This window comes from Narcine bancroftii, chromosome 2, assembly GCF_036971445.1.
Source record: "Narcine bancroftii isolate sNarBan1 chromosome 2, sNarBan1.hap1, whole genome shotgun sequence".
Taxonomy (NCBI): domain Eukaryota; kingdom Metazoa; phylum Chordata; class Chondrichthyes; order Torpediniformes; family Narcinidae; genus Narcine; species Narcine bancroftii.
This window is the reverse complement of record NC_091470.1, coordinates 69,498,620-69,525,119: the sequence shown is the minus strand read 5'-3', so window position 1 is coordinate 69,525,119 and position 26,500 is coordinate 69,498,620. Positions and strand designations below refer to the sequence as shown.

Sequence of the window (26,500 nt, the reverse complement as noted above, 5' to 3'; positions counted from 1 at the left end):
CTTCACTTTGTGTATTATATTTTATCTTCCTGGCCTCCATCCATTACACCTGTCTGTGGCTCTTTGAAGTCTCCAAACATTTGTCTCATTGCTAACTGTATTTCCTCCGAACTTTAGGATTATATCCTATATACATGTCCCAGTAATCAATATACTTTAAATCTCAGGGGAACATAAGAATATACCTAACTGCAGTCTGAAACAATTTTTTTTAATCACTACCATCTGCTTTCTGTCTCATGATTAATTTTGAATTCATGCTGGCATTGTCTCCTTAATGCCATGCACTTGTATATTTTAATTTATAGATTCAGAATTTTACAGCAGATAACAGCCTCTCAGCCAATCGAGTTGCCCATCTAAGCTAATCACAGTTGCCTGTGGTTGATCCCTTTCCCTCTCTCCATATTCTAGCCAAGTACCTGTCCAAATGATTTTAAATCTCATCAATTTACTTGCCTCTACCACTTCCTCTATCAGTTCATTCTCTATATGCAGAACAAATGCAATGGTTGCCTGAAGTTTCAAACTTCAAAGTTCAAATTTATTGTCAGGGTACGCAGATGAATCACATACAACCCTGAGATTCTTTTTCCTGCTGGCCAGGTAGAATTTCTATTTAGCAGTAGTGCAAATTGTACTCAAGAAAAAAAATGTGTACAAAATAGAAAAATGTAAAGAAAGATAGAATGTAAACAACTGACTACAAATAGAGAAAAAAATACATTGAGTAATGAATAATATGCAAAATAAGAGTCCTTAAATGAGACTCTGATTGAGTCTGTTGTTTAGGAGTCTGATGTTGGAGGGGTAGCTCTGTTGTTACGAGCCCAGAAGACCCCAAAACCCAGCAGCAATAGATATTCACCAAGACAAATGGTTACGTAAACAAAAGTTGCTTTTAATTATCTTTAAACATGAAAACAGGATCAAACTTTAACTTATCACTATTAACTTACTTAACCTAACAACCCCCTTCTAATTCTAAGCGCACGTGTATGTAATGTGTGTGTAAGTTCAGAAAAGTTATTTGATTTGTAGTCCAATCTCACTTCTCATTCCTCCATGTTCACTGGTTACAGGCAATTCTTATACTGTGCGTAAAATTTAATATTTATGAATTTCACCAAGCTTTGGTGTTTGAAAACTAAATGGTTACCGTTCAGGAAGGTTCTTGTCAGTTTTCAGAGAGAGATTTGTACTTCACTGGACACAAACTGATCCCTTCTAATCAGCCACATCAGTGTCTTGCCGAAGAAACTTGCCCCCTCGGGGTTTTCCAGATGATAACCTCTTTCTTTCAGGTCACCACAGAGTTCCTTTTTGTTTCTCTTATTTCAAGAGAAACATTAGGCAGCCAGTCCACTCCCTTTGTGTGGATCACAAGGGCTTTGACCAGGCTGTAGTAAACGCTCACAAAATAACCAAAATAGGACATATGCAATTAAGGGGAGGGCATAAAGGTACGCAGAGGAACAGAGGGACCTTGGAGTTATGGTACAGAGGTGGATTCCCATGTAGACAGGGTGGTTCAGAAGGCATATGGTATGCTGGCCTTCATAAATCATTGTATAAAGTATAGGAGCTGGGAAGTGATGCTGCGGCTGTTTAAGGCATTGGTGAGACCAAGTTTTGGAGTACTGTGTTCAGTGCTGGTCTCCAAATTATCGAAGGATTATAGATAAGGTGAAGTGGGTGCAGAGAAGATTTACAATGGTGATGCCTGGCTTACAGCATCTAGAGTATGGAGAAAGATTAAGGAGACTGGGACTTTATTCATCAGAACGTAGACGGCTGAGAGGGGATTTGATAAAGGTATTTTTAATGTTTAAGGCCATAACCTTTCATCAGGTATTACCATAGAGCATGAAAAGTTCCGTAAGATCTTGCCCGATAAGCTGAGTTCCTACAGCATTTTGTGCGTTGCCCCAGTTTTCCAGCATCTGTAGTTTTTTTTTGCCTACCTAGTTTTATTGGGGCAGTGAGTGTCTGATGATAAATGTGGCCCCTGGACGGCGTGGGTTTGGGAGTTCGCGAGTGAGGGCGTTGACTGTGGTTCTGTGCAGGGACCTTGCGGGCCGATTGCCAGGACCGTGCGCGCGGTGGCAGGTGAGGGCCGACAGGAAGATTGACAGATGGGTTTGTGGTGGGGGGGGGGGGGCGACGCTGAGTTCCTGCAGCGTGATGACGTAGTATTGATGTTGCTCCCCAGCAGCATGGCGGCTCGTGTGGTTCACTCCACGTAACGGAGCCGCGAGGATTCTGTGGCCGGGATCAGCGACGTTTACAGTCCTGGACAGGCCGAGAGATGGATGGGGTACACCTGGAGTTTCCGGCCTTGCCCTCGTCGAGGGATGACGCGGGGGTAGGTAACCGGACGGGCGGCGCCTTCGGCCTCCAGTTAGGAACAAAGCCGGCTGCGATCCCGCGGGGCCGGTGCGTGGGTGCGGGCCGTGCGGTGCCGTCCAGGCGAGGGGAGAGGCCCCTCATCCCTGTCACTCAGGCGGAAGGTGTTTCCGCCCGCACTTTGCTGCTCGGTGTCCGTGTGGAAAGGAGGCTGCGCCTCGGAAACTCCTGATGCCGGACAGTTTGTGGCGCCCTTTTCCTTCGGGGGCTCCTCGGTCTTGTTTCACGGCCACTTCGCCATTCAAAGCGCACAAGACCATGTCCCATGAGAAACACGCGCTATTTCCATTTAATTCAAAATTTGGTGACTAATTCAGCCGATTAGAGAGGACGATCGTAAACATTTTTGTTTTGCCAAGTATTCCTGAGCTCGATTGAGACCACTGGAGAATAGTTTGGGATGAAGGATCAGACGGGTTGAGTTCAGTGGCCAAAAACTGATTTATTGCAGACTGCCTGGCTGGTCTTATACTCCCAGCCCGGACCTGACTGAGAACAGCGCTGGGGGGGCCCCCCCCAGCGTCACCAGGGCGTCACGTGGGTCCCCCAGCGCGGGCTTCTGAGCCCGGTGCCGAGGCGCGCGTGCGTGACAAGCGGGACGATTCGCCTGCCTAATGGCGTACCTCCACACAGCAACCCCCCCCCCCAGAACTGCTGCCAATGTCCTTTTTTGCCGGGCGGCCTCACTTCTTGGGTTGAGCCCCAACTACTGGTTCGGTGCGGTCGAGGTGGGCTGGCTTTAACCTGTCCACCGTAAACAGTTCCCTCTTACCACTGATGTCCAGTGTGAAAGCGGATCCTGAACATTGGACGAGTTTGTACGGCCCTTCGTGTGGTCTTTGTAGAGGTGCTGTGGACGGGCCCTGCCTGATAAAAAAGTACTCTGCGGAGTACAGCTCGCTGGGGATGTAAGTGACCCGTGTGCTGTGTCTGGACGGCAGTAGGGATGTGAAGGAGTCCGACTGGCCCGGAGGTGGGGAAGCAGATCGTGCGGAGACTGCTGGGGGTTGTGAGGTGCATTGACGAACTCACCGGGTAGGGCTAGTGCTGCGCCGTAGACCAGCTCGGCTGATAACGCCTGTAGGTCTTCTTTGGGTGTTGAGCGGACCAAGGCAGCTCGTCCACCCAGTCAGGGCCGGTGAGGCGGGCCATAAATGCCAACTTAAGGTGGCAGTGCAATCGCTCGACTTGGCCTGTGGGTGATAGGCCGTGGTGTGATGTAGCTTGATCCCCAGCTTGTTGGCGAGCTGTGCCCAGAGCACAGAGGTGAACTGGACGCCCTGATCACTGGTGAGGTGGTTCAGGACACCGAACTGGGCAACCCAACCGTTCAAAAGCTCTTGGGAGCAGGAGTCCGTGGAGACATCGGGATCGCCTCGGGCCAACGAGTGATGCGGTCTACCACTGTGAAAAGGTCGCAGTTACCTCGGGAAACGGGTAAGGATCTGATGATGTCCGCATGTATGTGGCTGAACCATTTCCAGACGAGTTCGAAATCTTGTACGGGTGCTCTGGTGTGCCTGTGTACCTTGGAAATTTGGCAATGGGTGCAGGTTCTGGCCCAGTCTGCAATCTGCTTCTGAAGCCCGTGCCAGATGAAACATTCTGCCACCATACGGACCGTGGACCTGATGGAAGGGTGGGAAAGGTCATGGATATGGTGAAAAACTTGCCTGCACCACTGCTGGGGATCCACTGGTCGCGGAGTGCCCATGGAGACATCGCACAGGACAGTGCCCTCACCATGAGGAGTCGGGAGGTCCTGGAACTGCAGGCTCGTGATGGCAGTTCTGAAGGCCTGTGTCCCCTCGTCCGACTTCTGGTCCCGGGTGAGCTGGTCGAAGTCGAGGCCGGGTGTCAGCGTGCAAATGGCCGGTTGTGAGAGTGCGTCGGTGACCATATTGTCGAATGTCGGTGGTGAACTCCGACACGAAGGAGAGGTGATGCTGTTGCCATAGCGAGCGCCTGAATGAGGGGTTTGTGGTCGGCAAAAATGGTGAAAGGCCTCCCCTCCAAGAAATAGTGGAAATGATGCACCGCCAGGTACATGCCCAGCATCTCACAATCAAAAGCTCTATACTTGCGCTCTGGTGGGTGAAGAAGTCAGCTAAAGAATGCCAGTGGTTTCCACTGTCTCTTCACCTGCTGCTCCAGGACGGCGCCGACGGCTGTGGCAGAGGCAACGACGGAAAGTGCCATATCCAGGTCGGTACGTGGGTGGACGAGCAGGGGCATCTTTTATGGCTTCAAATGCCCTGCTGGCCTCTGGAGTCCAGGCGAGTGTCTTGTCTTTGGCCGCGATGAGGGCGAAGATTGGCTGCATGATGCGCGTAGCGCCTGGAATGAATTGGTTATAGAAATTGACCATACCCATGAACTCCTGTAGCCCCTTGAGGTTGTCCGGGCGTGGGAACTCCCTGATTGCAGCAACCTTCGTAGCGGCAGGTGTGGCTCCTTCGGCAGTGATGGTATGGCCCAGGAACTGCATGTACTCTTTCCCAAACTGTCACTTGGCCGGATTGATTGTTAGACTTGTGTTGTGCCTGGTCTCTGCTGGTGACAAGGATGCCTTCAATACGAAATTCAAATCCCTGCCCACTGGAAGGTCTGGGCGGCGTTCTTCAGCACGAACGGCATGCGTAGGAACTCGAACAAGCCAAAGGTGGGGATGATGGCCATTTTGGGTATGTCCTCGGTGTGCACTGGGATTTGGTGATACCCGTGCACCAGGTCGACCTTGGAGAATACCCTCGCGCCATGCAGGCTGGCCGGAAAGTCCTGGATGTCAGGTACTGTCGCGTCATTAAGCCGTCGATAATATCCGCAGGGGCGCCAACCGCCGGAGACTTTCGGGACCAGGTGGAGTGGTGAGGCCCAAGGACTATCGGAGCGTCGAATGATCCCCAGCTCCTGCAGATGCGAGAACTCTTCCTTCACTATCTGGAGCTTATCCGGCGGGAGCCGGCGTGCCTTGGGATGGACTGGCGAGCCTTGGGTGGGGATGTAATGAAACACCCTGTGGCGTGGTGAGGCGGCGGAGAACTCCGGCTTGAGGAGGGACGGGAACTTGTCCAGGATATGCTGAAACTCGTCCTTGAGCGTGCTGACCATGACCATCTGTGGCTGCTCTGTGCAGGAGGCGTTGAGGCGAACGGATTGAAAGGTATGGGCATCTAGCAGTCGCCTACCTCGAATGTCGACCAGGAGTCCGTGGACGAGGTGGAAATCAACACCCAGGATGGCAGTTGGAAGGGATGAAATGGTGAACCTCCACGAAAATTTCCGCTGGCCGATCTGGAAGTTGTTAGTCTTGTCTCCATACATTCGGATCTCCGTCGAATTGGCTGCACGGAGGGGAAGTCCTCGAGGCCAGTTCCGGGACTCGATGGCTGTGGTCGGGATGACGCTGATCCGAGCCCCGGTGTCAACGAGGAAGCGTCGGCCGCTGACTGAATCCTGCAGGTAGAGAAGGCTGTGTTCTTGGCTAGCCGCAGCAACCATTAGCAACAACCGGCCTGCTCATTGCCCTGGAATGAGCAGGGCTGACGACACTTCCGAGCCTTGACTCCCCAGCGCTGGTGAAAGAAGCAGAGGCCTGAAGTGGATGACTTGCTTCTGGCTATGCTCTTTGAGGCCCGTGCAGGGTCCGGGTGTTCCACCGCAGTGCCAGAGGAAGACTTGGGGTGGTCATACCTGTGACTCGTAACCTGCTGGACTGCTGAACCCTCTGGGAATCGTTCAAGCCTTTTGAGCGATCTTCCTAGGGTCGACGAAGCTCTCCTGGGACAGTAACGGCCGGATGTCTTCAGGCAGATGATCGAGGAAGATGCGCTCAAAGATTGGGCAGTTGGTGTGATCGCCCATCAACTCGATTGGAGTTCTGTCCCCCAAGGCGTCGAGGCACAGCATCCGAGCGGCACGCTGGCACCTGGAGAGGCCGAGGGAGCCAGTGAGCACCCGCTTGATGATCCTGTACTTATCTTCCATGGGTGGATGCTGAACGAGGTGCAGTACTCATTTGGCAGTGGCCTGGTCCAGGATGGCGACCACATGGTAAAACTTGGTTGAATTTGATGAAATCTGGCGGAGGTGAAACTGAGCCTCTTCGTGGCTGAACCAGGTCTCCGGCTCCTGAACCCAGAAGTCAGGAAGCTTGATGGCTATAACGTTGATCGAAGGGTCGTTCATGTTGGGTTCAAAGACGTTTGAACCTCTCAGGGTCACCAAATGCAGCGACGGCTACACTGCTAACTGAAAGATCGCACAACCAGACAGAGTGAGCAAAAACTGATTTATTGCAGGCTGTCTGGCTGGTCTTATACTCCCAGCCCAGACCTGGCTGAGAACCGCGCTGAGGGGCCCTGACGTCACTGGGGAATCACGTGGGTCCCCAAGTGCGGGGTTCTGAGCTTGGTGCCGAGGTCGGGAGGAAACCCCCGACGGCGCCATTTTGGCCGGCTGGCCCACCGTGTGCGTGACAAGCGGGGCCAGTTCGCCTGCCTAATGACGTACCACCAACCGGGGTTTTTTTTCATCACCTGTGATATTTATCTTCCTGATTAAAGGAATTACGACGACGTGTAGGCAGCTAAGTTTGCCTGGAGACTTGGACCTTTATGTGATTTCTTTTATGTTTGATTGTTTATGCAATTTAATTAAAAATTAAGGACATTAAATAATTACCATTTTAAATTTAACATTGATTTTATTATGATCCTTCATAAGGCAATCAGTTTCTATTTGCAATAAGTATCAAGAAGTGACCTGTCACATATTCCATGGATACATTAGGAACTTTATGTTAAGATATGCATTTTGTAGCTACATTAAGTGCTTATTTTTATTTGTAAAAAAAACCATAAACATCAATGTTCTTTTATTGTAGACTGCTGAATGTCAAGCTTTTTAACAACTTGTTATCATTGCTTTCCTTTCTATTTAAGCTCTTTTCTGAATAGTATGTTGTCTTTAAATTTCTATTATCTAATCAGTTGTATCTTTTTTCCCATCCTTTCTTGTTATGCTGTTTCAAACATTGCAAGTACCATGATTATAAAATTCGTTGTTAGCAGTGAAATGAAAATATGAATCTGAATAACTTAAAAGTAGGTGTCTTTTGTTTCCTGACCATATTTCTTACATTAAACTCATCATTGCTCTAGTTTGCATGTACATTCAATGATGAGAAAAAAAAGAATTGACTTAGATTATTTCAGTTCTGACACATTAAAATGCAAATTGTTAGTGGTGGTATCATAATTACAGTAATCAAATTTGATTCTGTTTACAAATAGAAGTGCAATAACACCTTTTAATTAAACATTTGGTTCTCGTTAATAATGTTGAAACTATTTGCCTTTTTATGGAAAATTTTTCATCAGACAAATGAGTGAAATTAGACCAGTTAAAGAAAATATGTTTTAATTATTTTAAATATTGTCTTTGTGGGAATTGAATGATGAATCTCATAATCTTAAAAGTGGTTGAAGAGTTATGAAGAATTTGAAAGGATGGTAAAATCATGGCTTCAATTCAGTTATAGGTAAATGCTCTTTTTGCTCATTTCTCAGCAATAATTCACAGCTGAGTTATCTTACAACATTTTGTTTTACATTTTTAGGATTGGATGTATCCAATGAGACGAGCAATGCAGGTATTTTTCTTAAAACTTTAAATTTGTAAGTGGAAATGGATTATGAGGGTCTATTGTAAAGTATAGTCTTAATGAATTACTTTAATGTTATACATCTTATAATAAAATACAAATATTTTTGTACATAATTAAATTAAGATTATTTAAATGTAAATTTTACTTAGTAGATATCTTCTCTCGTTTTCTCCATCCTGTTTGATCAGAATAACCGCCAGTCCCTTTCTGCTGCATTTTAGCCAAGGTCTGTCCAGGCATCATCAGTCTGATCACTCTCAGCTCTCTTAGCAGAAGCATTTCTAATATGAAGTTATGAATGTATTAAATGGACTTGGATTATATCACATTAATGTACTGCTTTTTTAGCCCTTTTATTTTTTTTCCCCTTTTTAATATCTTCCAGCTTTAAATGCTTCACTTTGGTTCTTACTAGACATTTTTATTTTCTCCCTTTCCACCCCCCCCCCTCCACCACTTACATTTCTTGCATAAATACATGACAAGATCATGATGAAATATACAATATGCACACCTACCCCAAAAGAACCTCATTGCCTATGTGATATTAAAATTTAAAATGACCAGTATAGTGCTGTAACGCCTTATCCATATGGTGTGTAAATACAAGCAGGTGCCTAAATAGGCTTGCTTGGTATAAACTCAGTGGTCTTGTTTGGGAATGGTCCTGGTTGTGATAATGCTCTTTGCCATGGATGAGATACAAATAAACAGTCAGATTTCTGTTCAAAATTGGTGAATGGGCAATGAGTGAAGAATGTTGTGAGGACGCAAGTTGTTATGCACTGTGGCCCAAAATCTTTCATGGCTATTATCTGTCAGAAATGTTCTTTTTTGGGCATTGAGTATGTACCATATATTTCAGGGTATAATTCAAGTCGTGAAACCCAAAAGAATCTCTCAAAAAATGGGGGTCGACTTATTCGCCGTATATACATTTGAAATCTTAAATTCAGCTCAAAATCCAAGCAATGCTGATCCAGAGTATAAAACAATCCTTGAAAAAGGGATTCTGCATGTAATTCAGCCCTTTTTTTAAAAAATGATCTGGCGTATAAGTTGATCCTGAAAAGCCAAAAAAAACCCTACTGCGTCAGATTGACATTGAGATTTTTATTGAAAACAGTAACACAATTATCACCCTTCAAAATCGCTACCATTGTCTGAAAACAACAACACATTTAGAACTCTTCAAAATCTCTCTGGCTATCATTGTCTGAAAAAAGATGGCAACAAGTACAACCATACTCTCTCATTGTTTAAACAGTCATCATATGGGTCCCAGTCTGTATCTGATGAGGCAGTTTCAGCTTCGTCATCAGTATCCCACAATAAATCATCTTCCATGCCATCAATTGCACAAGAGATGCTGCACTTTTTAAATCATTTTATCACAGTCTCTACTTTAACTTTGTCCCACACCTTGAGCACAAAGTTACACAGCATATCAAGTGATGCAGCATGCATTTCCCTGCCACTGTCGAGTGCAGTAAATGACTTTTCTGCACTCGACATCCATGTATTCCATTCCTCGCGCACATGGTCTTTGAATGGCTAGTTCAAGCAGACATCGAGAGGTTGCAATATAGACATCAAACTGCCATATAAGTATTATGTCGTGCTAATCTAGTTGTAGTGTTCTCATTTAAGTGGCTACAAAACATATCCCAGACCAGCAAACTTCATTCTTTGCCTACGCCGCCTGTTACACACATTATCTATCCATAGTTTTACACCATTTTCATCCATTTATCCTTTTTCATGAAAATGTACAAAAATACTTGTAGGGAATTTCATTTTCAGCTTAATTTTGTGTTGAAGATTACCGTGGGTCTTAACTTTATCCTGTCGGCCATGCACAATAACCCCACGGTAAACCTGGTCCTTTTGTAGCCTGTACTTCTGGTACAGAAGTTGTCATACCCACACTCCTGTTCGGCTCCGAATCATGGGTCCTCTACCGGCACCACCTACGGCTCCTAGAACGCTTCCACCAGCGTTGTCTCCGTTCCATCCTCAACATCCATTGGAGCGCTCACACCCCTAACGTCGAGGTACTCGAGATGGCAGAGGTCGACAGCATCGAGTCCACGCTGCTGAAGATCCAGCTGCGCTGGATGGGTCACGTCTCCAGAATGGAGGACCATCGCCTTCCCAAGATCGTATTATATGGCGAGCTCTCCACTGGCCACCGTGACAGAGGTGCACCAAAGAAAAGGTACAAGGACTGCCTAAAGAAATCTCTTGGTGCCTGCCACATTGACCACCGCCAGTGGGCTGATAACGCCTCAAACCGTGCATCTTGGCGCCTCACAGTTTGGCGGGCAGCAGCCTCCTTTGAAGAAGACCGCAGAGCCCACCTCACTGACAAAAGGCAAAGGAGGAAAAACCCAACACCCAACCCCAACCAACCAATTTTCCCTTGCAACCGCTGCAATCGTGTCTGCCCGTCCCGCATCGGACTGGTCAGCCACAAACGAGCCTGCAGCTGACGTGGACTTTTTACCCCCTCCATAAATCTTCGTCCGCGAAGCCAAGCCAAAGAAAGAAGAAAAAGACTTCTGGTTTGCACAATTTTAATACCTTTCCATTCCACTGTTCTTTTGCCTATCATGTCAAAATTCATGGGAGTGTTGTCCATATTTCCGATATTTGCCAGTTCTGTATAATAAACACCTCACTGACAAAAGGCAAAGGAGGAAAAACCCAACACCCAACCCCAACCAACCAATTTTCCCCTGCAACCGCTGCAATCGTGTCTGCCTGTCCCGCATCGGACTTGTCAGCCACAAACGAGCCTGCAGCTGACGTGGACTTTTTACCCCCTCCATAAATCTTCGTCCGCGAAGCCAAGCCAAAGAAAAAGATAATAAACTGGTGAAAATTTATAACTTTACGATCAAGATCTTTTGGTAGTTTCTGTGAATTTTTGTTTTTTTGGCATATTATCAGATTTTTCCTGTTCCTGAAACGATTGCACCAGCCTACGGTACCTTCAAAATCATCACTGAGGTCTGGGTGCCACTTGGCCCACTCCAGTGCAAATGTTTTTATTTTATTTTGGGTGACTATGTAGCCATCTTACCTCTGTTCACGTATTCATTCTGCAATGTGATTTTCCAACTCTGGCCAACGAGTGATTCCTTTTCTCAAAGAATGTTATCTTTTTGGTATTTTTCTTTAAGTCTCTTCTTTCTTCCTCCAAGCTCTTACTAACTTCTCGTGCAAGACAAATGTTCTCGCAGCAGCACAGTTGTTGGTTTTCTTGGCCATTTCCATCACTTTCAACTTCATGCTCACTTCAGATTTTCATCGCGTGCTGTGTTGTGTTGATGGACCCTCCGTGATAGCAATCACCTCCAGCCAACGACCAGCAGATCAATCTGGGTGTATCTATGGGGGTCGACGTATACGCCCGTCAACGGTCCATCTCAGGGATTGCAAGCTTTGGGAGTCAACTTATACGCCGGTCAATGGGGTACCTCAGACAGCCAGAAAATAGGGTTCAAATTATACGGCAGATATACTATAAAACTCTTAAAATGAGGCTGAAAAAGGGGTCAATTTGTATGCCAAAAGATACAGTAGGTTTTTTTTGGCAGCATGATTGTGTTAAAATTTCTGAGGTTACTTTATAATGATAGAATTTTACAAAATAGTCTAAAACAAAGTAGAATAATTTGACTTGAAAATGATCAACATTTAATGCTTTTAATTGAGCAGTAGAGTAAGCTTAAATATATACAATGCCTTTGTAAAAATGGTTTCATGTGTCAAGTGAGAAACAAGACGGACTTATTTTTTTATGTCTTTTTAAAAATGTATTATTCAAAGTGCAGCTTTTGGAATTGTACGGATGAAAGAAAAATTAAGGAGCAAAAATAAAGCATTTCTATAATTAAAAAGTCCATTTAGTGTTAATAGACAAAAGAAACAAACATTAATTCTAAAGTTTTTTTTAAATATAAAATTTTTCAAAGCTTGACGCTTGCATTCCATTGACTTTCTTTCATTTCACTTACCAGTAATAATCTGTTATGTCTATATTTTTGATATTTCTATACTATGCCAATCACAACTTTCTTTTATAGGAGATTCTGCCTGGATTGTACTTGGGCCCATATTCTGCCGCTATGAAAAGTAAGGTATGAACTTTTAGAAATAAAATTAAAAACATTAAACACATTGAAAGCTTAACAAATATATTTTTTTATCAGGGAACTTGACACGTTATCCTATCGGTCAAAGCGGATGCCAGAACCTATATAGAGAGTAGGTCAGGAACATGATTGTCATTTTATAATAATAGGATTTTACAAAATAGTTCTTTACTATCTGTGGAATCAAAAACAAAGTGGAATAATTTGACTTGTAAATGATCAAAATGTAATGCTTTTTAATTGACCAGTAGAGTAAGCTTAAATATGTGCATTGTATTTGTAAAAAATGTTTCATGTGTTGAGTAAGAAACAAGGCAGTCTTGTCTTTCATGTCTTTAAAAATGTACTGTTCCAAGTGTAGCTCTGGGAATTCAGAATTTATTCTCATGAAATTTGGTGTTTTCAGTGAATTGTATCAAGATGAAGTTACAGAATTAATTAATTTTAAAAAAAAACTTCTAACAAGTTAAATCTATTGTTAAGGTTCCACACGGAAACATGAAACTTGCATATGGTGAATCATTTCTCTTTAAAATATTTGGATTTTTATCAACAAACAGTATCAAAATTACCATCACAGATAAGTAATTAAATGTGAATTAATTATTGATACATGTTACAAATATAGCTCCTATCCCCTCCCCCCAACAAAACCCTAAATAAATGAATAAAAGAAAAGGGAAGAAATAAGAAAGAAAAAAATGAAGGAAAAAGGAGAGAAGAAAGGAGCTGTCAAGATCTGGAATCCAATTCAACAAAAAAAAAGTGGGGGGGGGTGTTTTGGGGCCAATAAAATATCATAATGGCTCACCCACAAGTTAAATTTTCAAGTTATATTTCACTGTCTGGATAGGCAAACGTCACCAAATATAATGATTGATTAATGATTATTTAAGTTTACTACTGCCACCTTTTATTTCTTTTGATAGAAAAACACTTAAAATCAAAATGAGTTTCTCAAAAGAATGTCATAGTCATGATAGTTGGCTATCAAAGCAAGATCTCTCCTGGTCTCCTCCTCCAGGGAAAAACTGTGTACTACTTCAAGACCAGTAGAATACACTTTCAAAAGAACATGACACTTGGACAATGATTATGTCCCTATCATTTCACATGTCCCAGAAGATCCACAAATATATGAGCTTCACATTGACAGTTAGAAACAGCTGGTGTATGGCTTGAGCTCATTGGAAACTTTGCAGTCAATGTCCTAGTTTGTATCATTTTACTTGTGAGTCATACTGTATTTGTCAGTCTATATTTGTTTATGATGTCTATGCATGGAGCCGAAAGAGATGGAGGAGATCTGCAATGGATTTTTAAAATTTATAGTTGCTTGTGAGATGAACACTGAATCTGTAGAAGTCGGGCAATACAGCAGTGAGGTCATAAACCCTATATAGAATTCAGAGGAGGAGATGTTTGGTGCTTTGAGGCAAATAAGGGTGGATAAATCCCCAGAGCTTGACAAGATATTCCTTCGAACTTGAGGGAGACTATTGCAGAAATTACAGTGGCCCTGACAGGGGTAGATGGGTGAATGGCTGGAGGATTGAAGGACAGCTGATTAAGTTCAGTTGATTAAGAAAGGTTCTGAGAATACTTCAGGAAATTAAAGGCCAGTGAACCAGATGTTAATTGTGGTTAAATTACTGCAAGGTATTCTAAGAGGTCATATCATATTTTCACTCCTACAACACGCACACACATATAATGCGCAGAAAATCATAAATTCAAAAATATAGCGCAAGTCTATACCGCATGGGTGTAGTATTCTACATTCAGATTTACAAGAGCAGTTTACATTTACCTATGACAGAGAAACACATTCCCATTCCATAGTACCACTATCTTCCATAGTTAATCTCCCGTGAATTACACGCATTCAACTTTTACCCAGAGGTGTCAATCACACATTATATAGATGATATCCTCCTGCAACACATTAACAAGCTTTGGAGAGAAATCAAATAAATAGATTGAAGACCGGCTTCAGAGATAAGTAGGATTTATAATTCTGTCATGATTTAAAAAGCCTTTCTTTTAAAGAAACCCTATCTTGTTAAAGTGTGCAATTAAGAAATTTATGGTTTGATTTGATGTAATGAGGATGATTAAACTGAAGCCTTAGGGCAGAATCATTTTAATGTTGCCTCAGATCAGAGGCACTTGATATGTTAATCTCCTCCCTCAGGATGGGTCTGGGCAATTAACATTGATAAGGTGCAGTGCCCTAGCCAGAATATCTTGTTTTCTGGAATACCATGGCACTCAAGCCAAAGAGGTATTCCCAAGATCAAAATTTTGAATTTTGCCTTTTTGTATGTACCTAATTCCCACACCCGCTATAAATTGTGCACATTCTTTCATTGCCTCTATTACATTCCCATACTTGCTATAAATTGTCTGTGCGACTTTCCCATGCCTGCCATAAATTGTACGCCTTCTTACAATGCCGCTATTACATTCCCACGCTCACTATAACATTCCCATGCTCATTATATATTGCCATTGTGACTTTCCCAGGCCTGCTATAAATTGTGCGTGCTCTTTCAATGTTCCTATTACATTCCCACGCCCACTATTGTGCGTGCATTGTTTCAATGTGCAAAAATAATCTTGTACAGTGTGCACATGTGTATAACATGAACATTATATGCATAAAAATATAGGATACTTGGATAATTAAGGACTGACTAAGGATAGTCAACGTAGCTTTGTGCATAGTTGGTTACGTCTAACCAATCATACAGAATTTTTTGAGAACGTTACCAGGAAAGTTGATAAAGAAAAGGTAGTGGATATTGTCTACATGTGGCATCACTACTAGTCAACAAGTTTCAAAAACTGGGTTTCCGCACCTCCCCCTGTAACTGGATCCTTGACTTCCTCATCGGAAAGCAAAATCTGTATGAATAGGGTACAACGTCTCCTCCTCACTGACAGTCAACACAGGTGCTCCTCAAGGATGTGTGTTTAGCCCACTGTTCTACTAGCTCTACACCCATGACTGTGTGGCTAGGCACAATTCATATGCCATCTACAAATTTTCCGATAACACCACAGTCGTCAATAGAATCACAGACAGCAATGAGGAAACATACAGGAGTGAGATAGATCAGCTGGTTGTGTGGTGTCACATCAACAACAATGTTGCACTCTTAGCAAAACTAAGGAACTGATTGTGGACTCCAAGAGGAGGAAATCAGGAGAACACGCACCAGTCCTATCGAAGGGTCAGCAGTGGAAAGAGTTAAGAACTTCAAATTCTTGGGTGTTAACGTCTCTCAAGTTCTGCCGTGGGGCATCCATGGTGATGCAATCACGAAGAAGGCTAACCAGTTAGGAGTTTGAGGATATTTGGTATATCATCAAAGACTCTTGCAAACTTCCACAGGAAGCATTCCACATGGAGAGCATTCTGACTGGTTGCATCATTGTCTGGTATGGAAATGCCAATACTCAGGACAGGAAAAGAGTACAAAGTTGTGAACTCAGCCAGCGCCATCATGGGCATCAATGTTCACTCCATCAAGGACATCTACAAGAGGCAGTGTATTAAGAATGCAACCTCTATCCTCAATGCCATGCCCTCTTCATCACCCAGGCCGTGCCCTCTTCACACTGCTACCATCAAGAAGGAGCCTGAAGACAAATATCCAGACAAACATACAGCTTCTTCCCGTATGCTAGGGACCCCCAAACCTTTTAGACCATCAACCCCTTTAGGGTCTACGTGCTCCCATGTCGATCCCCAGGCATCGATTCCTGGCACTGGATGGGTGTGGTGCTAGATAGGCTGACCAGGCATCTGGTTTTTTTTTGAGCACTCTGTCCTCCATCCATAGACCCTATACCCCCAAATGGAGGACAAGTTAAGGGACAGAAAGAGCACCTACCTGTTAAATCCACATCTGGGGTTTTGCAGGCTGGGCACAGCTGGCTGGCTCATGCATGATGAGGGGGGATATGTGATGGTGAGACGCGAAGTACCGGCTGGGGAAGCATGAGAGCAGCACATGAATGTTCATGGCAGGTAAGCCCCCCCCCCCCCCCCATGGTGTTATCAACTCCATGGCATTTATTGACCCCCTGGAGACTCACATTGACCCCTGGGGATTGATATTGACTACTTTGGAGACCCTTTCTGTATCCCATCAGATTTCTGAATGGACCATGAACCACAAACACTGTCTCAATTTCTCTTCTTTTGCACTAATTTATTTATTTTTCAAATGTAATTTAAAGCAATATTTGTGCCTTTAATGCTGCCACAAAACTGAATTTCATGATCTGTTCATGACAATAAATTCTGATTCTGGATTTTAGTCGGGCCTTTGATTAGGTCCCGCTCGGGAGGTTGGTGGATTGGTATCAGAATGAAGTAGTAAATTAGATTAGACATTGGCTTTGTGGAAGTAACCAGAGAGTGGTAGTAAATGATTGCCTCTCTGACTGGTGGCCTGTCACTAATGGAGTGCCTCTGGGTTGTGTGCTGGGTACATTGGTGTTTGTCATCTATATCAATGATTGAATCACAGAGTTAAATTGGATCAGTAAATTTGCAGATGACACAAAGATTGGGAGGAGTTGTGGACAACGAGGAAGTCTTTCAAAGCTTGCAACAGGATCTGAACTAGCAGTAAAAAATGGGCTGCAAAATGGCAGATGGTATTTAATGCAGACAAATGTTGGGTGTTGCACTTTGGGAGGACAAATCAGAGTTGGATTGGTCTGGAAAACAGAATGGCATTGCCGAATGCACAGAGAAAAGGGATACATAATTCCTTAAAACTGGCATTACAAGTAGATAGGTAATTAGTAATTAATTAGTGAATGCAATGCCTGAAGCAAAAATTTTCAATGTATCCAACTGCTGACAAAAAGTAATTTTTCTGCCTACAGTGGAATCTAACTATTGAAGCTGATATGATAGGTAAAAAAGAGATAACCAATTTGCTTGGTTGACTTTGCAAACATAATTTGGAGGAGAAACCATGGAAAGATGAGGTTCACTGCTTTAAGGTAGCTGTTGACTGAAAATTGTGTGTAAATGTGTAATAACAGTTGACAGATTAGAAATATAAACTTTAGACTTTGATTGGCATGCTGTATTTATGTTTTGAAATTTATTCTTAAAACATACCAGACCATGCTGTTAGGAAATCATTCAGTTTGTAGATGGAAGGTTTAAATTAGAACTTTTTGTTTGGTAGCTTCCTATTCTTGAAGAAAATGGAATTACTCACATTATATGTGTACGGCAAGATATTGAAGCAAACTTCATCAAGGCAAATTTCCAAGAGAAGTTTAGGTAATTTTTTTAAATTTTGTTTGCAATTTTGTGATTTGATTCTTTAATGCTTGTAATTATTTGCGAATCATAGTTTCTGCAGTGAATTTCATTGTTATTGAACCAATTGTAATTATCTGCTGGAATATTTCTATCAGATTTGAATTGGTGATCATGGTTTAAGTCTTAAAATACTTTTTCACTTAATGTAACCCATCTCTCTTTTAACCACAAATCATTAATTTTCCAAGTGAGAACCAAAAATATTACAATAGAAGTAATGGCTTTTCTATTATTTCATTTTAATTTTGCATTTTTTCTTGGAAACATTCCTGTGAGGTTACATCTGTTTACTGCTTATCTGCAGCAGCAGGTACAAGGCAGAGAAGAGTCCTAGCTGATATATGTACCACATTAATTGAAAGGTTTCTGAATTTCAGGATTGACAGAGATGAAAAGGTAACGCATTTTGCATTAAATATTTGTTCTGTATTACAGGTATTTAATTTTGGATATTGCTGATAATCCAGTGGAAAATATAATACGATATTTCCCAGTGGTAGGTAATTTTTGCACAAATAAATATTGATGGGCAAGAATTTCTCTGAACACATTTTCTCTGGTGTATTATACCAAGAAATTGAACCAGTAGAGTAATCCAGGAATAACTGACAATTCAAGAGTTATTGTTTTAATTTATCTTTTGCTGTTACTTTGAGGTGAGAACTTTGTGACTGAATCTTGTTTTCTTATTTGGTTAAGTTTGGTTTCAGTAAGGTTACAGGTAGCATGGTTGGCATAGTGGTCAGCACCACCCCGTTACAGCGCTGTCTGTAACAAGTTGGTACTGTGTTTCATATTGTTTATAGATAGGTTTTTTTCTTTAGTGTAGGTCACATACAAACATTTCAAAACAGATCTCATTTAAAATACTGGAGCTCTGCTCAAGCTAGACAGGCTGGCTCCGATAGCATTTGCAAAAGCTTTGGGGAGGGCACTAATGGATTGTTTTGAAAAGCAACAGATAAAAGAACTTGGAGGATTTGGTTCGGAGCCGCAGTCTGTCTGAGTGGAGATTGCAGTTCTAAGAAGGTCATATTGTTTTGCAAGCAGAGAGAGTAAAACAGGCTTTTCTCAGAGAGAATTCAGTTCTGCAGTTTTTACAGTTCAGCAGCTAGGACTGGAACAGGGCAAGCTTGTGGAAAACCCCCATTTTGAAGATGAGTTGTGAGTGCTTAGTTCAGCCTGGTCAAAGCCCTTGTGGTCCATACAAGAGGAGAGGACTGGCTGCCTAATGTTTCACTTGAAACAAGTGAAACAAACAAAAAGGAACTCTGTGGTGACCTGAAAGAAAGGTTATCATCTGGAAAACCCTGATGGGAAAAGTTTCTTTGGTAAGCCACTGACGTGGCTGATTAGAATGGATCAGTTTGTGTCCAGTGAACAATAAATCTCTCTCTGAAATCCAGCAAGAACTTTCTTGAACGGTAACCATTTACTTTTCAAGCTCAAAAGGCTGGTAAATTCATAAATATTAAATTCTGTACACAGTATAAGAATTGCCTGCAACCAGTGAACTTGGAGGTGTGAGAAGTGAGATTGGACTGTGAATTAAAGAACTTTTCTGAACGGGTTAAATTAATACTAATAAGATAAAGTTTGATCCTGTTTTCATGTTTAAAAATAATTAAAAGCAACTTTTGTTTAAGTAACCATTTGTCTTGGTGAATATCTATTGTTGCTGGGTATTGTGGTCCTCTGGGCTCATAATACTACATTCTCCCCATGACTGCATGGGTTTTCCCCAGGGGCTTTGGTTTCCTCCCACCATTTGAAATATATTGGGGTTGTAGGTTAATTGGGCAGCATGGGTTCATGGGCCGAAATGGCCTGTTACTGTACTGTACTGTATTTCTAAATTAACTTAAAATGAATTAAGGTTACTTAACCTTTTTACTAACAGTAAACATGTGTTGAACTTAATACTGAATGAATGGGCATTGTGTGCAAGGCAATGTCATTACTACATATTTTATTGTGTTTGAAATATATTACCAGACTTAAAATGCTAAATATTTTCAATACTTTTAGAAAATGTTATTTGGAGGTTTAAAAAAATAAACATTTTTGCCTATTAGAGTCATATATTTACAGCTTAAAAACAGGCCTTTTAGCTTGATTTGTCCATGTCGGCTGAGTTGTCTACCCAAGCTAGTCACATTTGCCTGCATTTGGCTTATTTCCTTTTATACTTTTTCTGTGTGTGTATTTGTCTAAATGTCTTTCAAAGATTGCTATTGTACCTGCCTCTACCACTTCCTCTGGCAGCTTGTTCCATAAACCCACCACTAACTGTGTGTAAAAGTTGCCTCTCATGTCCCTTTTAACACTTCCCTCTCACCTTAAGTACTCTCCAGTCTTAGACTGCCCTACCTGGCCAAAAATTTGACTATTTGCCTTATATATTCCCCTCATAATTTTATATACCTCCATAAAGTCAACACTCAGTTTCCTATGCTCACAAGAGAAAAGTCTCAGCCTATCCATTCTTTCCATATAATTAATCCCACCAGTCCTTGTAACATTCTTATGAATATTTTCTGTATCCTTGCCATCTTATTCCGATAATTGGGTGACCAGAACTGCACACAATACTCCAAGTGTGCTTTCAATAACTTGTACATGATGCAGTAATCTCACATGACTTCCATTTTCTCATTAATAAACCCTCATTAAAATAATATCCATCTGGCACTTTCTTAATTTCTTTATCAGAGAGGGCTTTCAGCAAGATCACTATCTTCACTGTTTTTCTATTAATTTTGTTCTGGATAGTGACACATCCTTTTTCAGCTGCTGTGCACTGGCACAGACTTCCAACCCTTTTAAATCATTTTGCAGACCACTGACAAACTTTACCTCCGTCGCCCTCATCACTGCACATACCAGATATATATCTAAATCTGTCTCTGTTTCATCAATGACTGGTTTATCTGTTAATTTCACTGCAGAAATAACTCATTTTCTAATAACAATAAACTACCATCCACTGGTAAACTTGATCTGATCCCTATTTCAGCAAGTTCCTTATTTTCAAGTTTAATATCAGAGTTCTGACCTAACAAAGAAATATTTAAATTGGCTGATGTTTCTTGCTGTACCTGACAACCTGTCTATTTCTGTATCTCACTGCCGGTTTCTGGTTTTTGAATATGACAGCCTGCTTGTTTATGTATCTGCTGCTGTATCTCGCAAGGTTTTTTTCCTTGTAAATGACTGTTCAAAAAGATTTGAATTCCTTCCTAATTTTACCAATAATTCCAGAACTTTTTTTTAAACTTCCATCTCTTTTAATACAAGCATCTACTGCTTAACTATCACATGTCCAGTTTGCTTACAATAATTGCAAAATGGACCAAAAGGTTTTTCCCCCATTTATTTTCTACCTTACCCTATGTTACCCTTTTGAAAAGGTATTTTGGGCATAAATCTCACATTATGATCCTCATCTGCAAAATTGGCAAAAGCTTGACCCTTTTGAAAAGTTTCACTTGGCTTTAAGATCGGGATTTAATACATAATCAGCTAGCTGTAACTTTAACTGAATTTTCTCAAATCTCCATTTCTCTCTCAAATTCCTTTTATCTCCTGGCTTCCTCAGCTCCACGTGCTTCTAATTCTAGTTCAGACAGCCTCTTTTCTTCCTTTTTAACCTGTAATTAAAGTTTTTCGATCTCATGCTATATTGTTTTTTTCTCTCTCTAGCTCATACTATCAATTATATTTTTTCTAACTCCATCTCTCTCAGCTGTAAGTGCTGCTCAAGAGATTTACTCTCAAGAAATTGTTTTAACTCCTCCTCTGCAAAAATCTTTTTTACATAGTGATCAGCTATAATTTCCATTGCCTGTTTTACCTGCATAGTTCCAACAACTCCTTATTTTCCTTTTGCAAATCTGCAAAGTTTGGTGAATCAAAAAACTTTTTAATATCCATTTGGAAAGATTCACTTGGCCCACTCTTCATTTTGGGGTTTAAAACATAATCAGCTGCATTATTTTTGCACCCTTTGACCAAGTTTCCACTTTCAAATCTACACAGATAGGTGTTGCCAAACATTTATCAAAACCCATTGTTGTTGTTTTGTTTCCACACGGACAAGCCTTTTAATTGGCTTTCAAAAAGATTTTTAACCAAACAAATCGAATATTAATCCATCATATAAGCTATAAGTTCATATCTTTGGTTTTATCTCACCGCGCCCCTAATTTTGTCATGAACCAACAGCCCTCTTAATTTTGTTAGGGACTAGAGAGATTTTGTTAAGACTAACAAAGGAACAGCAATGGAAAATTTACAAGACAATGGTAAATTCAAAATAATAGTTTTTATTAAACTATAATAACATGACATTTCTTACTTGTCTCTAACTTAAACTCTAATTTTAACCCCACTATGAGCAGATGCATTGAACTCCCAAACTCTTAAAAAGTCAATTTTTAAAACTTCAGAATCATTTTGGTCTTGCTTGAAGGTCTTAAATTTTAAGTTCAGAAATAATTATAAAGCACTTTTAAAGATCATATCTTCAGGCCTCTTTAAACTCACAATTCTTTTGATGAGTTGTCCTTCAGAGAGATTTTCCTTCATATAGGAGTGAATGGGCACAAATGAGACGTGGACTTATTTAAAAGTCACTTATGTTGTATCTCCTATGAATAAGATAATACAAGTCCTGTTTTTCCAGGAGTTCAAATTTTCTTCTTAAGTGTCACGGAGTTTTCTTCCACGATGAGGCTGCACTCTTTATTTTCAAAAGAACAGTAGGAAAGTGGTTTCTCTGTTGAAATCCTCTTATTTTCTGTATTCCCCTTTTATTAGGAATCGTACTGTATTTTTAAACATAATGTGCGCATTATAGTGTGTATTTTACAAACCAGGTTACCCCCACCCATGCATTGCATGTGTGCATGCAGTATATGAGAATATTTTTACATTTAAAGAATGCACACAATTAATAGCGGGGCATGAGAAAGATACACCAGCAATTTATAACGCATGTGGAAATATAATAGCGGCATTGAAAGAATGCGTACAATTTATAGTGGTGTGGAAAAGATGCAATTTGTAGCAAATGTGGGAATATAATTGCAAGTATGAGAATGTAATAGCTGCAATGAAAGAATGGGCACAATTTATAGTGAGCGTGGGAAATTTTCATCTTGGGAAGATCTCTGTACTGAATGCCATGGTATTCTTATAAACAGGATATTCTGGCTAGGGCACTGAACCGTATCAATTTATTTGCCCAGACCATTCCTAAGGGAGGAGATTAACATATCAAGTGACTTTTATTTAAGACAACAATAAAATCCTGCTTAACTCTGAAGCCTGTCTTTGATCTATTTAATTGATTCCTCTCTCAAAGCATGCAGTAGGATATTCTATATAATGGGTGATTGACACCTCTGGGGGATGTTGATTGTTAATTGCAGGGAGCTTAATTGTGGCAGGTCCTGGTTTGTGCTTTGTTTCCTGTCCCATTTAAATGAAAATTGAAATTTCCATTTGGAATTTAGAATAAATTTAGAATAATGCACATGCATTATATGTGTATGTGCGTTATGCAAAAATATTTTTGTACAATTTATGGTTTTCTGAGTGAAAATATGGTACATAACAGCCCCTATTCTGGTTATTGGAATTCAACCCTGTCTTTCACCAAGTTCTAACTCCTATGTGTATGTTACACAGGGTCTTAACCTTCTGAAACTGAATCAAAATGTCTGAATGTGATAATGTATTTCTCCAAATCTCTCATGTCATATGATATGTGACATTATTTCTGTCTTTGACGTTCATAATGTCTTTCCACACTGATGTGGAAGTCTCTGCCCACTTACTCACAATATCAAAATAATTAACTTTTATGGTTCTCTTCTGGTTCTGGGCTGTCTGCCTACATGGACACAACATGGCTGTATGTTTACACAGGTGCTCCTGAGATAACATCTATTGTTTTCAGTATCTCAAAAACCATCATAAATCCCTTTCATCTTTTGACTTTGCAATGCAATATCAAGACTCTGGCTTTCTAAACTGGCTTCTGTGGTCAATAGCATTTAAAATGCAAATACATTTGTTGATGCTGAAGGCAGCTAACATCTGCAAAGAACCATGTGTGTCTGTAGATTGTAAGTGGGCCCTGTCCATATCTAGATAAAATATAGTTTTAATGTTAAACTAAGGATTAATATTAACAGATCCATTACACATCCATAAACTTGCATGTTAACTATATTGCCAACTAAGTTATTAAAATAGATGACAAACAACAGTGGACCCAGAACCATCTCTGCAGCGCACCCACTACTGGTCACGAACCTCCAATCAGAATAACAACCCATCACTACCTTGCTCTGGCTCCAATCCTCCTATCAGTTCTGTATCCAATTAGCCAGCTGACCATGAATTCCATTCAATCTAACTTTCAGTATTAGCCTGCTATGCAGGACTTTGTTAAAGACCTTGTTGAAGTCGTGTAAATTATGCCAACCTCTCACACCTCTTCATCCTTTTTGGTCACCAAAATTTAAGAGATGTAACTTTCCAAGCACAAAGCTATGCAGACCATTCACAATTAGTGCTTGCCTTTTCAAATCTATGTAGATCTGACCCTTAGAATCCTCTCCAGTAACTAAGTTCACTGGCTTATAGTTCCCTGGGTTGTCCTTGAAGCCTTTGCCCCACCACCCACCGTCACCCCCACAGTGCTCCAGAATATCACCCATGCCTAATAATGATATTGTACCTGATGAATGTATAGGCTATGATGTCTATTCAAAACATTCATTTACAATCTTTAACATACCTAATTTAAAATCATACGAAAAATGAATACCTATGGTTTTACCAGAATCTGTGCATTGAAGATTTTTTGATCAAAACGAGAACTTACCAGGGACATTCACTGATTTCTATTACGTTACTCCAGTTTAGACAACTAAACAGACCTTTTTAACTTGTGGCATGGATTTTTTTTTTCCCCCCCCAATAGTAGGTATTGATATTTGATCAGACCAGAAACATCCTCTATACATTCACTAGTTAGAATTTAAAATTAGTTTTGCAGCTGACGAATCAGCATCTTCAAAATATAAAGTTAAATGTGAAAAAAAATGAACAATGTCTTTTTAATGAATAAATCTTTTTAAACCATCAATTTAAAGGAATTTTTTTTCTGAAGTAGCCTCTTGGTTGTTTTGGTCTTTGTAGCATCTGTTCAGTGTTAGATAAAATGGATTGAGCATTCAGCAACAGTTTTGCAATGACTTTTGTTAATAATGGACAATACCTGTTTTGCTATGTAAATGGAAACTGTCCCATGTCAGGTGGATTTTTGATACTAAACATCATTCTTAGCTCAAGTTGTGCTTGATTATATTTTAGTTTTCATACACAGGCTCTAAAGCACTATGGTTTGATTCTAATGTAATACTTTGTGTTTACCTGGATATTTCACCTTTGTTAAACACATTTTTTAAATGCTTAGTGCTGCCTATAGAGAAATTAAAATCAGAGAAATAAAATGTGTATGTTTGTATCACATTCAAAAGTTATGTTTTATGTTTGTTATAAATATACAAGAATACTTTTTCCTTTGTTAATAATTATATAATCCTTCATTAAAATATTGATTTATTTTTTACTTTAATCATGTGCACCATAATACCTTCCGTAAAATATATCAGCATAAAGACTTCGCGGAACAGTAATGTTTCTGCCAATTTCTCTATTACATTTTAGACATTCGAAGCTCATTGTCTGTTTCTGATATAATTGAGTGTACAGCAATGTTTGAACAAAATAAATTCTCACTGAGAATTCACAGTGTGAATGGTCTCTATGGATTGTTAAAGTGGGAGGGTGGGGAAGTGGCTGTAGTGGTAGAAATTACATGGTGCAACACAAGCTTGAGTAGCATCGTATATGAATATGTTGTACCCTTCCAGATTTGTTATTGAATTCTACAGTTTTGTATAACTCACTTAGACTAGCTCAGTTTTTCCCTTCATTAGCACAGCCTGATCTGCTGGATATGAGGTTTTCTGACCCCTTTCCAGCTAATGTTATCTTCCTATAGCAGGGTGACCAGGACTGTGCACAATACTCCAATTGTGGTCTCCATACTCCCAACATATTGTACACTTGTAATGTAACTTCTCTTAGAGCCATGGACACTATAGCTCAGAAACAGGCCCTTCAGTCTATCTAATCCATGCCAGACAATTTTTCTGCTTAGTCCCATTGATCTGCCTCCAGACCATATACCCCTCCATACCCTTCCCATCCATGTACCTGTCCAATATCTTAAATGCCAAAATCAAACACAAATCCACCACTTCCATTGGCAGCTCATTCCACACTCTTACTACCCTCTGAGTGAAGATGTCTCCCTTAAACATTTCACCTTTTATCCCATGAACTCTGGGTTCAGGCTGAAACCAATTACTTTAAAAAAAATTTTTATTGATTTGGTAGAGAGAAATATTACATTAAGTTGTTGTCTACATATTAGTTACATAACTTGTATAATGCAATACAGAATATGAACCATAAATGATTTATACATTGTCTGTATACAGTGCTCGAATAAATTAGAAATTCCCTTAAAAACTTCACCTCATATTATGGCATATTCATTGTTGGTTATCTACTTGTAATGGAAAATTTTAAAAAAAAGATTTCCCCCATTCTAATCCTACCCCTCCCACTAATCACGGTCACCAGCAAATAATATGCAAAGAATCGAATCTCGGCTCCCAGACATCGGACAGGAAACCCCCACAGCACCCCTGCCTGTGTATTCAAATTCTGATAATAGCCCATGAATGGGCCCCATATCTTGTCAAATTCAATCTTGATCTCTTTAATGCTATATCTAATTTTCTCCAAGCTCAAGCAAGACATAAT

The 26,500-nt window shown here is 40.9% G+C and overlaps 1 protein-coding gene across 4 annotated transcripts in view; it reads left to right on the top strand.

Annotated features, from left to right (window-relative positions):
- Positions 1-2,194: 2,194 nt before the first annotated feature.
- styx (serine/threonine/tyrosine interacting protein) overlaps positions 2,195-26,500 on the top strand; it is a 40,900-nt gene continuing 16,594 nt past the window's right edge. For all 4 annotated transcript variants that reach the window (XM_069917010.1, XM_069917009.1, XM_069917008.1 and 1 more), the window contains exons 1-5: positions 2,195-2,365; positions 8,027-8,059; positions 12,166-12,219; positions 17,451-17,548; positions 18,026-18,086. In XM_069917010.1, coding sequence (XP_069773111.1) covers positions 2,309-2,365; positions 8,027-8,059; positions 12,166-12,219; positions 17,451-17,548; positions 18,026-18,086 — 303 coding nt within the window. In that variant the 5' untranslated portion in view covers positions 2,195-2,308. The remainder of the gene's footprint in view (positions 2,366-8,026; positions 8,060-12,165; positions 12,220-17,450; positions 17,549-18,025; positions 18,087-26,500) is intronic.